The 19,123-nt window shown below is 36.2% G+C and overlaps 1 protein-coding gene across 1 annotated transcript in view; it reads right to left on the bottom strand.

Annotated features, from left to right (window-relative positions):
- CEP152 (centrosomal protein 152kDa) overlaps window positions 1-19,123 on the bottom strand; it is a 76,688-nt gene that overhangs the window by 45,752 nt on the left and 11,813 nt on the right. The window contains exons 3-9 of the mRNA XM_012728533.1: window positions 13,950-14,053; window positions 13,667-13,739; window positions 13,307-13,585; window positions 12,097-12,262; window positions 9,464-9,604; window positions 8,316-8,455; window positions 5,133-5,370 (exon numbers count right to left, since the gene is read on the bottom strand). Coding sequence (XP_012583987.1) covers window positions 5,133-5,370; window positions 8,316-8,455; window positions 9,464-9,604; window positions 12,097-12,262; window positions 13,307-13,585; window positions 13,667-13,739; window positions 13,950-14,053 — 1,141 coding nt within the window. The remainder of the gene's footprint in view (window positions 1-5,132; window positions 5,371-8,315; window positions 8,456-9,463; window positions 9,605-12,096; window positions 12,263-13,306; window positions 13,586-13,666; window positions 13,740-13,949; window positions 14,054-19,123) is intronic.

Raw genomic sequence — 19,123 nt, 5'->3', positions numbered from 1 at the left:
CCCCTCAGCAGTGTACCTCGTTGATCTGCCTGTTCTGCACTCCACTCTGTCTCTGGTGAATTCTCTCACCCTCCGCATCTCTGGCCTATACCCCAGTTCTGTATGAATAAATAAATAAACCTTAAAAAAAAAAAAATTATATTTTAAGTCATATACAGAATAGTCAGAGGGTAAAGCCAACTCTTTTTTCAGGTTGTTGCACAGGATGGAGAGTCAGGAGAACTAACATACATAGTTTTGAGTAAGTCATCAACTTCTTTTGTAATTATACTAACAAAGGTTACATTTGAACATATTTCTAAGGTCCTTTCTGCTCTATATTCTAGACCTTCATATTCTAAAATTAGATTTTATTCAAGCCAAAGGAAGTATATTACATTCCAATTTGCATCACACACTGTCAGTATAAATGTATGTATCCATACTTAGGCAGGCCTCTTGAATTGTGGAATTTTTATCCCAAGATAGCAATAAAACAGGTAAACCAAGGAAACTGACTATTCCGAAGAGCCAAAGTTCCTACTACTCTGAGCAGCCAAAATTAAGCTCCCCCTCTTCTAAGCAGCTCTGAAACTTAACCTGTTTCTCTGTTGTGCTTTTCTTGTTGCTTTTTACATGTCTTATTGCTCTTAATAGCCTCTTTGAAGGTGCCTACACACTACCTTATACATACTGAGTGCTACAAAGAAACACTGGAAAATAAATGACAAAACTGTGTAGGCCATATGTGTGCACATGGGTAACAGGTAGGGATATATAGAAAATTGAGATTTTGTGTACAATATATTCAAGTTTCGTTAAGAAAAAAATGTGTGGAGTGATGACCCATGGGGCTCCAAGTCCCAGTAGAAGAAACAAACCATCACCTCTCATTCAAAAAAGATACACACACAGACTGAATCCCAGACAAACAGCAGGACATGAAAGAGAAGTAAATTAAGGTAACTGGTTAAAGTTGGCTGGAAAAGCCACAATAAAATAAGTCTCTATTGTAAAAGGAGTATCAAGAAAAGGCTCTGAAAAGGCCTTGAAACAGAGAAAAGGTGTTTGGTGCCAGCTCTGTAGGACCACCTGAAGCCCGACAAGGTATTCATGCTAGTAACACTAGGTAGTTCTCAAAAGGGGACTAACATAGATGTTTCCTTATGCAGATGAAAGGGCTCTGAGGTCTATTTTAGCTTAAAAGCTCATGTGAATTTTGTTTTCTATTGCATAATGCAGTTATGTTTGCTTTAAATTTTTTTCTACCAAATTTTGAGCAAAACGAAGCTTCTGGAAACAAATGCATGTTTATTCAACACAGCAAACCTCTTGGCATCCTCCTGCTAATTTCCAAGCCAGCTTGACAAGCATGGTTCTGAAGCACCACAGTAACAGTGCAAACACAATGAATGAGCTCATATTAATGACAGTGAGAACGTGTGTGCAAGAAGAATTAGAGAGAGAACTAACAGTTCTGCGCTGGGGAGGTCGCAGAAGTCTTTAGAAGAGTCTGGGAACTGACAAGAAAAGTTCAAGAAAAGACAGATATGAAAAACAATGTAAAAGAAAAGCAGACTGCAGCAATAACTTAACTATATGCAACAACCAAGCCATGTTATTGCTTAATGACAAGTTCAATAAAACATTATATTCACCAACCTTTGCCATGATTAGCTCAGTCAAGATGAATTAAAATCACATATCTTTTTATTTTTTCATTTTTTAAAGATTTATTTATTTATGCATACAGAACTGGGGTACAAGCAAGAGGTGCGGGGTGGCGAGAGGATTTGCCAGAGACAGAGTGGGGACCAGAACAGGCTGACTGATGAAGTGCACTGCTGAGAGGAGCAGCAGGCAGGTCAAGAGAGGCCTGCTGTCATGTGGATCACCTTGGTGTGGGGATCAAACTCATGCTGAAATGGCTTTAGCATCTTAGTGCTGTGCTTTAACATGCTGCACCACCAGGGATGGCCCAAAGGCACTGACTGGTACAAGTGTGGTGATAAAGAGTAAATAGAGCTGAATACATTTCTATTTGCACAGTAAAATGAGGAACAGGCCACACACAGAGAGGTCTGTAGGCATCTCTTGGCCAAAAGAAAGTGTTTAAAGTGGAGTCTTTAAAAATAATGTGGAAGGAAAAGAATACAGTCTTGATAGCAAAACCAAAGTCCAATGCCCCACCAAAAGCTAAATATCTCAAGAAGACAAGAATGAAGAAAGGTTTTATACAATATCATCAGGCTCATCAGAGTACTTAGCAAAGGACACTTCTATGCATGAGAGAAGTAGAAGGTGGATTGGCGGAATAATTCCTGTTGCTTATCTTCTCTGTCATACTAAAAACCCAAAAGGACCTCAGTCAAAGTAAAAGCCCTTCTAATATGTTGTGTGTCATTACAATATTTTCTACCCAGAAAAAGAAGGCCAAGGATGGCTTAAGAAAACACTAGATTAATATAATGTTATAAACCATATTGTTCTCAAAATGTTATTACACAAATATTGAAGAAAAAAAAAACTACCATAGATGTTACTTCTCCCAGTACATTAAGCAATTGCTGTTTGAATTTTCTCTTTGAAATTAAATATGTTTGTAATCTGTTTACATACTGATGTTTAGCTGTTGCTTAAGAGAAGTTTGTTGAGCAGATGAAGTAATATGATTAACCTACAGTTTCCACCAAGAACAACTTTTTCATTGAGCAGTGAGTTTCAACTTTCTGCACAAGGAGAAGCATGGATTTCTCGGAAAACTTGAACGATTTCATAGGTCTTTTCCAAAAAACTTTATTGACTCACACCCAAAAGAAAATCACACCCACAATTTCAGAGGATTCACTGAAATTAAGTGGATTTCAGAGGATTTACTGAAATTCAGAGGATGCATCATGGACTGCTTTAGGACATGCAGAGTTGAGAACCTCAACTTGCTGCATGCAGACATCTACTCTGTCAACACTGCATATGTACATAGGTACACAGATGTGTGGCTGCAGGAGAGCCACTCAGCTCCTAGATGCTGGCAAATTTATTCTAGCTCATCTGCTCAATTTTATCTTATTTGAGCCGTGCTCCTATTTCCAAGAATGTGTGTGAATTTTCTTTGCAATCTGTTCAGTAGAGTGTAGAGGGGAAAGGTTTATTTGAAAGGAAATATTTTACACTTTTTTAATGACTTTTTTATATTAAAAAAAAACTTAAATATCTACGTCAACAGTCACGCATTTTTTTGATTAAGGGCAGGTAGCTCCCTCGCTCCTGGTTCATTTTTACTTCTTCCCAGTCAGATAACTCAATTTGGATTCTGACAATACAGATTGACCTCTTACTAAAGACACTGTTGAGAACTGATAGCAAATTAACAGACAAAAGGGAGTCCATTAAGAAAGAGTCCCTGGACCCTCCCTGGTGGCGCAGTGGGTTAAAGCACAGCACTAAGAAGCTAAAGCCACTTCCGCATGAGTTTGATCCCGGCACTGGAGGTGACCCACATGACCCACATGGCGCTGAGACCTCTCCTGACCCGCCCGCTGCTCCCCTTAGCAGTGTACTTCATCAGTCAGCCTGTTCTGTGCCTCATTCTGTCTCTGGTGAGTCCTCTCATCACCCTTGCACCTCTGGCCTGTACCCCAGTTCTGTAGGCATAAATAAATAAATCTTAAAAAAAAAAAAAGAAAGAAAGAAAGAAAGAAACAGTCCCAGAATGAAAAGACATAGACACTTTGGAATTGCCATTTTGCAACGCAGTTATGCAACTGTATAGAGAGTCTAATATCAAGGCTATTTACAACTTATAAATCACACAGAATGTAACCATGGGAAAAGACCTTAACCAACACCTTCAGTTTATAGTTCTAGAGTCAGAAGCCAACTCAGCACAGAATCAAGACTTTCTTCTATGTTGTAGTCTAAGGTTCTTCTATTGAAGTGAGCAGGGCAGTGTGAATAGAGAATAGGGGCTAGTGAGAATAGAGAATAGGGTGGCACAGATGTGGAGCTAGGAACTAGCCAGGTAGGCCCTTGCCATGTAATTATAATTAAGTCCACAGAGAAGAGAGAGCCTCAAGGCGGCATGGAAAAGCTACCAGACTCTACTAACTCATCATCCAAGGAGGATCATTCTCCAAGTTGAGATACTTGAACACTACAACACCACCACAACTAAATTAATAAAACTATCTCAAATTCTGCTTGTTTAAGCATTATATAAACCGGGCTTTTCAATCATTTGGCATAGCCTTCAATCTTTCCCACCCTGATTAAATTTACAATATTTTTCTACATAAAAAATAAAACTATATGTAGGAAAACAAGTCTAATAAATATGTAAATACACATAAAAGTAAAATAGTATACAATTATTATTGCCAATAATATGATCAGTTATAGTCCTACTCAATCATGGAAAAAATTAGACACAGCTGAATAAATAAGAAAGAACAACCCAAAATTAGGATGAACTTTAAGTGGGAGGTTTTTCCACACTCTCCCATCATATTTCTCTTTTCCTCTCCCCTTGTGTTAAATTAGTTCTGAAATTACATTAAGAAAAATGTACTCTGACATTTTACTCATTCAGATGGTCACCTGAGGGTCTGGATGACAAGCAGACTTATCAGCTGACTTGCTGTCAGCTCACAACATCTTATTCCCCTTGGGGCAAAAATAATAAAAACTAAACTATGCTCAAATTTCAAATCTCAATGTCTATATACAAGACTTTCTTCCCTATTTTATTATAGCCTGGAAAATCTGAAATTCTCAAAAGTAACTCTCTACACAAAAACCATTTCTTGACCACTTTAACTAAGAGTTTGATTACCAAATACAACCCAAGAAAGGCTTTCTATTGGTTAAGCTCCCAGAACACTCATTTCCTTTAGTCTGAATTTATTCTAGGGTGATAAAAACAATATGTAAAAATACTCTTTAAAAAAAAAATGACTAGTAATGTGAGAATTGAGAAAGTACTAACCAATTCTACAAAAGGAAGAATTATACCTTTAGGATGTATTTATATATATATATATATCTATATAAAGTTTGGCTTTTAATTATTATTTGCAATTGAACACCTATTGCAAACATCCAAAATTTCTATATGGGGAACCACAATGTGTCAGGGTGAAAATAAACAGCTTTACTTGTTGGTAATAGTTGCTCATTTGAAATCATCCCAACCTGTTCCTTAAGTGCCATGACTGTACCATCCAAATTCTTTTGTAAGGACAACACTTGCTCTTCATACTTCTTGGTGAGGCCAGTGACAATGCTCTCATGCTGCTCTCTGGCACGCTGAAGTGATTCAGAATGATGAAGGTCCAGCAGCTGTTGCTTCACACTTTCCAGAGCCAGTTCAGTGGTCCTGCACTTCTTAATCATCTAGCACAACACACAGAGATCCATGTTTACAGTATGCTCAGAGGCCATCTTCAACACTAAAAATCAACTATACTTCACTGACAGTAGAGAAGAAGGGGTTTCCCCACTGTGACACTTGTTCCTGAAGCTTTTCCAGCCCACAGTGGCTAAGAATGTTATTCATTGAGCACATTAATTCTGTAGTTACCGAAGGAGTGTGAAAGAGGATTTTATGCAGCATGATGGCAATGTGGGCATTAGGCAAGGAATCTGGGGCTACTATACTGATCCCAGTGTTCTCTGCATTGCTGTGTGAGCAGAATTGGGGGGATGGGGGAGGCACTACTGATTGTTACGTCATTAAAAAAATGACTCAGTTTCTTGAAAAACTAATGAAACCCATCAATGGCTATTCACTGAAAACAAAGTTTTGAACGTTGCAATTGTACACATGTTCCAAAGTAATGGCATAAGAAACCAAAGAATGGCTCCCAAGGAATGTCTATGCCCTAGTCCCGGAAATCGTGAATACATTATGTTATGTGCCAAAGGAACATTAAGACTGCAGACTGCATTAAAATTGCTAATCAGATGACCTTACAAGGAGAACATCCAGAATTATCTGGGTGTGCCCAGAGTACCCACAAGGGTCATTACATGGGAAAACTGTAGCAAGAAAGGCAGACCCATGACTTCTGGCTCAGAAGGTAGAAATGGCCACAAACCAAGTAACACAGGTGGAACAGAAGTTGGAAAAGTCAAGAAAATGGATTCTCCCCCTGTGTCTCCAAACACAACACAGCCCTGCGGACACTTGGCATTCAGCCCAGTGAAATCCACATCAGGCTTCTGACCTCCAGAACTCTGAGGTAATAAATCTGTGTAGCTTAAAACACTAAACTGGTAGTAATCTGTTACAGCAGCTATAGGAAAGCCATATACATGCTAATTCTACGGCTCTAAATTTTTTATTTATGCTACTTTATTTTCTATGAATGTGATTTCTAGTTCATAAAAAGATTACAAAGTTATAACCCTTTTTACTACATAAAAGCAATTCAACTTTTTAAACATAATAACTACCAGCTTTCGAAAGTTAAAAAGTCTACTAATCTACATTATACATAAAAATTAAAATTAAAATAAGTGAGACTTATTTTAGTACTGTTTTTGTTGTTCAGGAAATAATCCAAATACTTCAAGCCAGGCAGGGTTCTAAGCACTTAGGGATATAATGACAAGATCCAAACTCTTACTTCGTGATGGGGGAAGAGAGAGGGGTGGGGAGAGAGGGAGAAGGGGAAGAGGAGAGACAGAATGATGGGAAATGACAGGTTTATAAAAGAGAGAAATCATTTCAGATAATTATTAAAAAGAGTAGGACTTGGCATGGTAAAGAGAAATAGGCATACAGAGTTTATGTGCTCCCATAGCTATAAGGTAGATGGAAATTTCTCTCTGAAAAGGTTAACTTGTTAGCTGAGAGTTGAAGACTGAGCAAGAATCAGACCTGAGGCAACAGTGTTTGAACTCTTCCATTAAATCATCCTCAGAACTATGCACAAATTTCATCTAAAACCAAGCTCAGTATTTTACAGTCACTTTCATTTCTAACTTCCCTCTTTCTCCTCTCCAAAATGGCATTAGTCTCATGAATCACCACCACCAGGATTGGCTACCAATGACTTATGACTATTCCCAACAAAGAAATAAGTATCTCATTTACAAAAGAATGTGCGGCAATTTTAAAGGCAAGTCTAGCTTCGTCAGGGAATTTAGGTTCTGCTGCTTTGTCCACAGCCCATATTTCAACCCTGCGTAAGTAACTTAACCTTTCCAACACTCAGTTAATGCATCTATAAAATGTTAAAGACAATGCCTTGCTAATCAAAATTCCAACAAGATTTGTTTACCAAAACAAGGAGAGATGTGGCAGGGAAGGATAGGGCACTGGCTAAGTAGGGTGAATGAAGCATGTGCACATAGAGACCAGTAAAAATGTAAATCCCAGAGTTATGTAGACATCTAAACAACTAACCAGTTTAAAAGAAAAACAAAACATGGATTGACTCTCAGAATTCAGAAGAGAAATTGTTAAAAAGAACTACAAAGTTATTGAAGAATATTAAGTCTAGCCCTGCCTTACAGTTTCAAAATACATCAGAAAGCTATAGTCATGATAGTATCAGAACAAGAATAGAGAAATACATAAGAAAAAAATATCAGGGTTAGATCAATGTTAAACTCAACATGTACTGACCACCTGTTATGTGCTAGATGCTGGCTTAGGTGGTGGAGCTAGCAGGATGAGAGCAACCCCTTCTTGCCTTCCAGATGTTCTAAGTCTACCATACTTTGACTTTCTTTCTGTTACAACTGCTGTGGCCTTCCTGCCTGGACAAAAAAAGCAGTGGAAATGCAGGAAATGAAAATTCAGGCACAGGGACTTATTAATCAAATGAATGAGACAGGCACCTCATACAGATGAGATAGCACATACTCACACTACTCAAGAAACAGTAAGGAGAAAGAGAAGCGGACAGGTGAGGATCAAATGGTCATCAGATGGCCATACTTTCTTCCACAGGTAACATGGGGCCATGAAAGACTTTAAGTAAGGCAATGGCAATAACCATATATATTTGAAAAAGTTTATTTAGATGGGCATAAGACAGAATTTGAGAAAGGGATAAAACATAGGCTAATTAAGAGGCTTTATAAATGATGGTAAAATCCTGGACAGAGGAATAAAGGAGCTGAGGTATCCAGATTTCTGCTATGGGTGACTAAGTGGAAAGTAACACTAATCCTTTGAGGTAAAGGAAGGAAAACTAGGTTTATGGGGGAAGAAGAGTTAAACTTCAAAGTTCTTCTAAATTTAATCTTATCATGTCAATAGTTCTGTTAAACAAACTTGTCACTGTAATAAGTAATTTTGACCATAAATAATCAAGGTAAATATTTACCTGTTCTTCATTGACTTTTAGTGCTTGTATTTGAGTCTCCAGTGCTTTTATTTGTGCTTCGAGTTGAATCTCTCTTTCTTTTCCATTCTGAAAGAGTTTCTGTGATTCTTGCAGGCTAAGGGTCAAACCATCCTTTTCATCTATGGCATTAAAATGTTTATGTAAGTAATACATAGAGGAATCCCAGTTGCCACAATCCCTATTACCTATCAGATCTATATCACATATAAATGTTGTATTCAATTCAAATGAGGCTTGGTAGTTTCAAAGAAATTGAAGGAAAAAAAAAATACCCAAGTAATAGCGAAAACATTTAGAGAACCAGAAACACTTCCTTCAACAATTACATTGTATCCTTTTGGGAACTAAAAAAAACTTCCTAACAATAATTTCAACATTTGTGTACTTGAGAACTTATATAGATGTGACAAACCCCTGCTAATCAAAGAAAGGATCAGAGGACTCACTACTTCTTAAATATACTTGCAATGAATGCTTAAATTCACCCAGTCTTAAACTCTTCCCACATACTTTACTGTAACGGTCCACAAGTTCTTTCCTCAAAATAAATTTTACAGAAAGAGACCTTTTCACTATCAATTAAGTTTGAAATGAACTAAAGTTCAGTCCCAAATTATTCTACAAATTAAAGTCCAACATTGACCAAAATGACAGAAAGCACGAAGAGTAAGCAATAATAATTTGAATCTGTATTTACACTATGTGCTTCTCCCAGCTGTGGCACCATTTCTCCTGGCACTCCTAAATAAGTTCAGGGTCACTAACTCATACTTGGATTAAAACATCATGCTAATTTTTAGGCTCAGAAATGTATTACAAGCTAAACACAAGTCTTTCTGGGAACTGGAATACTTCATCCAAGGTAAACTACATAAGGAATCAACAACTTTTAGGACGGAATGCTGTCAGTAATGTTCATTGATTCTAGTAGCCTAAGAAAAAGAAGAAAAGGGAGAAAATGAGGATGTTTCAGAACAAGGTGTCAAAGTTCTGGGTTTTGTTTTGTTCTGATGAGTCCGATAACCAACTGTGTCAATTTTCTAGCCTTCATATTTAAAATGAAGCAACTGGAAACAAGATACCACATGTAACTCATAAATCACAATATGCAGTGGTGGTTATCTTACCTTTGATCATCAGAAGTTGGTGATTTAGATATCTTATTTGACGTTCACGTTCATTTAACTTTTCAACTAAATTGTCTAGTTGTCTCTCTTTTGCTTTGTTAAGAACCTTAAGCTGAATAATCTGCATATTTTCTGAAGAATCTGCTTTGGAATTAAAGACAATTTGTGATAAAAACATACAAAATTTTTTAAAAAACGTTCATAAAATGAGTTTTTTAACTACTCATAAGAATTGTTATTTACTACTGTTTTTTAAACTATTGTTGCTCACTAGGGTCTCATGAAATTAATTTGATAGATTTTGACAAGCATTTTTTTAATTGAGCTAGAATACACTATATCAGTATATCAAACAGTACAAAATAAATGAGCTTGAGAAACCTGTTTCAATTATGTATACTTATTTATATCGATAAATTTAGACCATGTCATCATATAAAAAAATGTACTTACTATGGTCACTCCAGAAAAGCTTTTGAAGAATCACTGGTTTAAAATATAACTGAATCACTATCACAATGACTAATTAAAAATACATACCAATTATAGAAAAATAGAGTTCTACATGCTCATGAAATTGAAAAGGTACCTCAGCTTCTATAAAACAATTTCTAAAGGAAACATCTATCATTCTCAAAATACTTTTCATAACAGTGGTAATTACATTCATGCTGGTCCATAGCTGCTTTTTAATGAATTAATGAAGAGACTAACAAATAATTCTAAAGTCTTCTTTCACAAATAACTAAAGTCATTTTAGGGATCGCTAGAGAAGTGATCAGGAGAAGAAAAGGGAAAAAAAATGGATGGGAGGAGGAAGATAATGCTTCAGCTACATGATGACACATATTCCTCATTTTCTACTTGTTTACAAATAAGTCTATACTTTAAAAAAAAAGATGATTAAGACAAAACAAAATGGAAGATCATAAATTATGCTACAAATCAAGCTATCAGGGCTTAGCGCAGGACTAGCCCTACCACTTCAAATTCATTTTTTAAAACTATTGCTCAGAAGCTATAATCACTAAATTCAGCACTACTGTTATTTTACTAACTTAAAGGTGTCAAATTTGGGCAAGTGTGCAACTCACTTAAACAAAAAAAAAAATAAATGAACTATATAATGCAGATCATTAAGAAAGAGTTAGATGCTTATAGAAGCATCCAGAGAAGTAAATGTGACCAAACATGGGAAATGAAGATTCAACACCAAGATGTCAAGCTGTGAAACTTATTTACACAACCTAAAACCACTTATGCCACATACACCATCTACTTCCTCAATTCATTCACAAAAACTTATGAACAAAGAGAGGCCACTCCTATATTTGCTGTTGACTCCTTCAGAAGAAAGATCTGGCCTCCCAATAATTTTCCTATGATGGAAAGCAGCAGTAGGCAGTGAGTGCACCAAGTTCTCTTTTCTCTTTGACATAGCCTAGGCTACTTGGAACACCCAGGATGACTTTTCTCTCATTCTTAAGTGGAAAAAAAAATTCACCATTGTCCTGAAGAGTCATAGAAGCACTTCAACATACACAACAAAATAAGTTATTTCACCAGCCAGTGACTATAAAAGCAGGACATATGAAAACACTAATTCAGATTAGTCACAGCACAAGTTTTGATTTTTGACATTTCATCTCAAAATAGATACTCCTCTCACATTCATATAGTATATGTCACACATTTCCTATACAAAAGAATACTTCTTGGCAAGTACCACATGACTAATGCTGAACTATAAACCTACTTTAAATTCTGAATATGAAGTGATTTATATCAGGGTTGCTCAATTACTGCACCCAAACTCTAAAAATCAAAAGTTAAGATAATGCTTGAGTCAATCAGTTACATTTCTATATAATGAAAAGTCCACAGCTGAAGTGAAAACGATTTTATTTTCTAAATTAGATTTCAGTTTAAAAAAAATGAAACAGGGCCTCCCTGTTGGCACACCCTCAAGTCTCAGCACTATCAAGCTATCAGCAGTCACTGCAGCTTGAGTTCAATCCCCGGCCAGGGAGCTGATTCACATGGTGCAACAGACTTCTCCTGTCTCACCTACTGCTCTCCTCAGCAGTGTATTTCAGTAGATCTGCCTGTTCTGCTTCCCAATCTGTCTCTGGTGATTCCCTTCACCCTCTGCATCTCTGGCCTAAACCCCAGTTCCTGTATGTATAAATAAATTTCAAAAATTTTGAGAAGTAAAAGATGAAACAAATAAAAGTCTTAACAAATTAGAATGACTAAGATATAAAATTGAGAAATATTTAAGTATTTTACCATGGGAAATTTCAAATATTTAAAAAGGTAGAGAGATGAGCACAATGAATCTCATAAACTCACTGGTCTGACTCAACAGTTATTGGCTCATGGCAAGTCTTGCTATATCCCTTCCCAACACTGCCCCCAACAAAGGATTATTTGAAATAAGTTTTTGGTTTCTTATCTTCTTATCAGCTCATTCATAAATGTTTCAGGATATATATACAAAAGTAAGCATTCTTTGAAAATTACCAACCTTTACTCGATTACCGCATTTTAAAAGATAATTATTGAACACAGCCCAAAGTGTTCAAAATTTTCCCATTATGTTACTAAGATATAAATATAAACTCAATACATACTTCCATTAGCTCCTAAAAATTGTTGCTGCAGGCCTTCAAATGTTTCACTTCCTGCTACCTCTTGGGTTGGTGTGCCATTATTCTGGACAGAAGATTGATAAGGTTTATATGTCACTTTATACGGTTCCAAAGCTTCACAACTGGGACCTTGTGATATACCAAATGGCTATTATAAAATGATAAATGAAATGAATAATTAGGAGTTGGACTTTTCTTCAAAAATTATCTTAATTTTGGCACACAACTTGATTGTGGTAGTTACAATACATATATCTTTGCATTAAAATACAACTCATCATATAACACTGCTAATTAGACATCTGTAATATATAATTTCACACATCTTAACTGTACTTTACCATCATGCACTAGGGCCAATTCCATAACACTCAAAAATTTCAATTAGATTGTACATAAAATTTTAACAATGATTTAGATGACACCAACATCTTGGGAACATAAAAATGCACATATTTCAATTATAAAACATTTAATACAAAGCATCATATTTGATGCTCAACCACTTGTAGAATGAATAACATTCCACAGAGATAGAATTAAGTGAAAATGACCACCTAAAAAGGACCATCACTTATTCTATCACTGGTTGATACACAGTAGTTATCACCAAAATGAGGTTTTGTTGTCACTGAGAAAAGCTATAAAGAAACTAACTATACCATAAGGTTTTACTTCATTAAGAGTGTCTTTCCTAAGAAAAAAAAAAAAGTTTCTTTCCTACACATATATCGTCTTTACTGTGATATCACAATACCAAATGTTAGCTTCTAAGTGTTTGCCCTAAAATTTGATATATGGGTAGTAAGCTCAAAAATCAAGGAAACTAAATGGTGTCATCTACACAGACCTGTTACTTTCAAACTGTATCAAGATACCTAAACACAGCTTCTCACAGGAACATAATGAAGACAGAAGCAGCTGTAAAGGATGGTTATTCTCTGACAGACTTAACCTTTAGTGTTCAATGAACTATTTCCAGAAAACCTCCAATTTAAATCCCAAACTAAGATCATGATTGCATCAGATTGTAAACATAAAACAGCATGAATAATTCAGCATGAGCCTGAATAAATGTTCTTTCAGAAATTTTGCACCTAAAATAAATCTTAACCATTGCTTAAATACACACAGACAAGCAAAAGCATGCCCATACATACACAAATTCTTCAAAGTCAAGTTCTCACAATACCTGAAAATGATTCCTGGGGGGATCTGAAAATTGAATTACTTTGCTTGATTGGCTATTAAATTCTTGCTTCTGGCCATTGGTATAGGGCCGAAAATTTTCAGGAAGGTGGTATAAATCAGTCTGTTCATATTTGCTTGGAGGACTATAACCACTTCCACCTTCATCTCCACATTCTTCAGGATGGTATCCAGCACACTGGTCTTCAGTTTTACTTTGATTCTCTTCCCAGTCACTGCCACTTTTATTTCCAACATATAAACCCTGAATCTCGTTATATTCCTATCAGAAAGCAAAAGTAAGAAAAAAGTACTATAATCTACTCCCACCCTCAACAAAGTCATCGTCACAACAGATACTTACATTTACACTTTGAGATTTAGGCAGCACATGATGCTCATTCCAGTTCATTTCCAAATGCTCTGAATGACGCAGGCTTGAGAAAAATCAATACTTTAGATTTAAAGTCTATCATTTATTTGCAAAGAACCCCAAGGTGCTAACAGCTTTCCCTCCAACCTTCACCTAAAAGTTAAAGAATGAGTCTACAATCTTATAAGCACATGCATTAGTTACCTGCAGAGAACCCAAAGAAAGAGAACTAGAGAATTGCAATATACAAGTGAAAGTGAACCCAAGTCCTTACTCTCCCTCTGTACCATCCTCGCTGCAGTCCGAATAGTGGAGCTCAGGAGAGGACAGATCATCGTCCAGCATATCATGAGGAAGGTCTGTGAGTAACTGCTGCAACTGAGACAAAAGAGCCAGTGTCACCATCACACGGATTTCAGCATGAGATGCCCAACCAAAGTTGCCTCAGGAAGTCAGGTTTTTACTATAGAAGTTCCTAATGTCTCTGTTTCATACATTTCTTAAATTCCACACAAATGATGGTGTTCATCTCACTTGGGGAAAGCTGAAAACATATTATCAGGATTTATATAAGAATCACCTTTAAATTTTGATTTTAGATTTATGTTTTTTCTAGAAAGGTCTTTGACTTCAATATGCATACATTTCAACCGAATTTTTGAAAAATTTCTTTATGGAGGCCCATCCCTGGTGGCGCAGCGGGTTAAAGCATGGCACTAAGAAGCTAAAGCCACTTCAGCATGAGTTTGATCCCTGCCTGCCCTGGAGGTTACCCACATGGCAAAGCAGACCTCTCCTGACCCACCTGCTGCTCCCCTCAGCAATGTACTTTATCAATGTGCCTGTTCTGCTCCCCACTCTGTCTCTGGTAAATCTTCTCACTGCCCCTGCACCTCTGGCCTGTACCCCAGTTCTGTATGCACAAATAAATAAATCTTTTTAAAAAAATTTTCTTTATGGAAACACAGCAAGTTGTAACTATTATTAGAATCTCAGTCTCCTGTTCTACCAGTAATTAGACCTCCAGACTTGACAGTCTGACATTCCCCAGGGAATCTGAGTAGCCAGATGTACTTGGCCCAGGTGGGGAGAATAGCAGCAGCAGCAACAGGTGGTGTAGACATTCTTTAAAGCTCTAATAATATGTTAAAAACCTCTTGGGGAATAAATAATTAGTAGACAGTTATCTTATTCCAATGACAAAAAGATATACAATATTCTGCTCCTGTGAAACAGCTGAGTAAAAGTATTCAATTTTCTAAAATAACATTCTTAAAAGCATAATTCTAAATCTAACATACAGCATTTGACTTCATTCTGTAATTTTTCTAGAAAAATCATATCTTTAGCCTTCTACCTATAAAAATGGGCAGAGTAAATTCAAACTAAACTGTGATAGAGATGAATGAATTTGCTGAATTTCAATATCTTCCTTCACTTCCCATAATAATGTCTTTACATTTCTAACAATCAAGATGATTCTAATATCTTACCAAATAGTAGGGACAGTGCTTATCACAACTTCTCTTTAAAAAGTCAAGCATCTGTTCAGCTAACGATTTGGCTGAATCCTTCCACAGTACATAAATCAATCCCTTAACAATGATTGAATTTTAAAAGATATTCAATACTCTATAAAACCTTAGAGAAAGCAAGGCAATGTTCTCTAGCCTATGGCAAGGTTTTCCACACTCTACTTTGTCACCAGGATAGAAAAAAAAAATTGAAATGTAGTGATGCAACATCTGAGTACTATGTTCATAATCAAAACCTTTTTTAAACTAGATATATGATAAAAGTCAAAATATTACAAGAAAAATACTTCTCCCTCCCAAATATCTTTCTACTGAAAGATCAGTCAACTGAAAGTTATATCAGTTCATCTGGTTCTTTAAAAACAAAAAGAAGAAAGATTCTGTTCCAATAAAAAAACATCTTCATCGTAACTTTTGACACTAATATTACCAACCAAGATCTTGACTTAATGGCCACCTGCTCATGCAAGGTAACTGAAAAACCATTGTGAGAATTAGCCATATCAGAGTTAACTCAATATATAAAGACTAAGAAGCAACAATAAAAGCAAAACATAGCAACACATTAGTACACCAGGAGCTTCAAGTGAAAGGCAGCAAAGTGATGTGACAAAGACACCAAATTCACAAAGCAACAAACTTACAAGAAAACCAACCTGCTTTGCCTGTTGTTACACATCCTTGCTTTAGTGAAAACAATACCCACACGTTACACAGAAAAAATAAAAAAATAAATCTTTATATTTACATCAAGTAAGGACTGCTGAACAGAATGAATATTTTCTTCTAAACCCTCAGTGAGGTTCAAGTACATAGCCTTATAATTCAGGGAAACACTGACAGGGACATTTAAATAGTACATATTCCCCTTCACAGATTACACAATAATTAACAGCTATTGTAGCTTTCTTTATGATACCACAAAAATGAACAAAATTGGCTTCCATGAAGGAAAATTAATTTGAGCACAGGCAGTAAGTTAATCAAAATGCTTTTAGATATACAGACTAAACTTAGCAACTAGCAACATCAACTCTGTAGTATTTATTGTCTTATAAAATATTTTACATATATGCTAACACTTTATATTAATTTTATTCACCTTCAAAAAATTTGTCCATGAAGTTTTTTGGCAGAGTGGGCCATACTCCTTAGCTTCTATAACTTTCAGAGCAAAGAGAAGCTAAATGAGGTGAAGTCCTTCTTAATAAGGCAATTCAGAAATAAGCCCCCTCAACTTCCATTTCCCAGGATCAAAATATGCCCCCCTCATATGCACTGTCACATAAAATTTGCTTTTGGCCACTGAATTTTGTTCCACAAAACACAAAATTACCATATCAACTTACACATGTTACCAAATAAAAAAATTTAGAAACGATCAATTTTCCTCATTAAATATCGATCTAACTACCAAATAAAAGTTCAAGGGGAATGATATCAATCCTTATAAATAACTAAGTTTTCCTCATTAAGTTCAGATTCATCAAACTCCGTTTTGATGACAAAAGCAGTTTTCAAAGAATGTTATTGGGTTTCAGTGCAGTTTTATAACTAGATTTACCTTCCCTAGAAAAAAGATAATTTGCCACTGCTAAGGCTTCTATGGAAATGATCTTGTTTAACCAGTATAAAAGCCTCTCCATTTACTACTTCACCTTTCATTACTAAAAATGGAAACAAAGAAAATAAAGAGGGCACTTTAACTCAAAGAACTTCACCAACAAAACCTTTTACAATAACTCATGTAGAACACCAAAAAAAGCTTACAGGGAATATAAGACAAAGAACACCTACACCTTTTGTTAGGATTTACAACTTAACAGACTGTCTTTCAAGACTATAGTCCTCAACTTCATGAAAGCAATTCTCCTATTACAAACGGTTTAATGAGTCTTCTCCCAAGAGAAAAGCAGCACATGGAAAGACCAACATTCATATTCCTTTTGAAAAGGTTACCTCATAAGTACACGAAAAGATTCTGATATTTTAAAATGTGAATTATTATATGGCGCTTTCATGGACACACACCAAGCAGAATCTTTATTTTAACCTAATAGAGAAGTTTAAAACCATCAAAGGCCCAATGTGGGACTGAAAAGGTACAAGTAACCTGGCAGCTAGACCTTTATTATATGAAGTATGCAATGGGATGAATGCAATATATATATATATATATATATATCCATTCCATTAAACTAAAATCTATGGTAGCTAGGGTGTCTTGGTCCTAAGTTGCCACACATGGCTAAAAAAATTAATATGGCAGTGTTTATTAGACAAGCCTAGACAGCCTACAGATAGCACAAAAAGAGAACTTTGGGCAGGGAGGGACACAGGGGCTCCTTGCAAGCAAAACACTGCCTTTTTTTAAAGATTTATTGATTTATACATAGAGAACTGGGGTACAGGCCAGAGGTGCAGGGGCAGTGAGGATTCACCAGAGACAGAGTGGGGAGCAGAACAGGCAGATTGACAAAGTACACTGCTGAGGGGAGCAGCGGGCAGATCAGGAGCGGTATGCTGTGCCATGTGGGTCACCTCTCTAGCCAGGGATCAAACTCATGCTGAAGCAGCTGCAGCTAGTTTCGTAGTGCTGCACTTTAATCCACTGTCCACCAGGGAGGACCCAAACCCTGCCTTTTAAAGGTGAGCAAACCAAGGTCCAAAGAAGATGAGGACTGTGAACGTGAAAAGTAAGCAACCCAGAACTGACATCAGAACATGCATCTCCCCTATTTTCTTCTGCATGACACTGAGTCCCCGGAAGACGTGTTTACCTGCCTGTGTACAATCCAGCTTCATTTCTGTCACAGGTCTGTGTTTTTCTTCTACTTGTGACAGCCCCAGAGAAATATCTGTGTATTATGGGGAAAAGCCACAGGGCACAATCTAGATAAAGTATTAAAAACTTGCTAAAGAAGAAACACCAGAAAACTGTAATGTAAATATGCAAGCATTGTTCCTTAGATTTAGGGGAGGGATGACAATTTCTGTAGATAAATCAAATAACAAAATATAAACAAATACTAGCTATATAACTCCCTCTAGTGGGAATAAAATAAGGAAATGATTCCACAATTACTTCAAACAAGGCAGTTAAGTAAATGCTACACAAGGGGAATCTTACCTCGAAAAATAATAATTCCAAGCTCAATTGAGCTTTATTATTCTATTAGTGGAGTACCAATATAAAAGCCAAGAGGAATTCAAATCAGTATCACCAGATGAGAGTTTTTGTCTGCCATCTACTACTGAAACCACCGACCTCACTCCTCAAGATTTTCCAGGTTTCATATATATCATGACTAAATGAAACAGCATCAGGGAAGTACTGGCTTGATAACACAGATACCTTTTGTTCCAAATCACTCTCATCCAAAATACATGCAAACATGCATAGTTTTACTCTCCAAAACCAAGCAATAATCACAAAGCTACTTCTGGTGCAATTCTAGAAAGTGTATGTATACCCCAACAAACTGTGAATTCCAAATGACAAGCTACCTTAAGTAGTGACATTATGAACAACTTTGAAGTTTAACAACCATTCCTATCACAAAAAATAACTAAGGATGATATCTAATGATATAACCACCAAATATAGTGATTTCAAGAGCAAACTATTTTGTAAAATCACACTTAAGTTATGAAGTTACAAAAGAATTTTTTACTTTTCTGGGCCAACTTTGTAAGTGAACGTCTGCCTAGAGTACTTTGGATGAAGTCTATTCAGTAGCAAGGGCAAGTATATCAGTAGTTCTCAAATGGTACAGCAAGAAATTAATACTTTGTTAGGTTGTGAGGAATATGAGTGATGTGGATATCAATGGTCACGATACCAACATATCCATGGCATCATCCCTCTCACTCACCTGCACCCTCATCTGCTCTGTTGACTGTGCACGAGATG

Source organism: Condylura cristata, unplaced genomic scaffold, assembly GCF_000260355.1.
Source record: "Condylura cristata isolate star-nosed mole 26May11 unplaced genomic scaffold, ConCri1.0 scaffold00023, whole genome shotgun sequence".
Classification (NCBI taxonomy): Eukaryota; Metazoa; Chordata; class Mammalia; order Eulipotyphla; family Talpidae; genus Condylura; species Condylura cristata.
The sequence above is the reverse complement of the archived record's forward strand: the minus strand, read 5'-3'. Positions and strand labels throughout refer to the sequence as shown.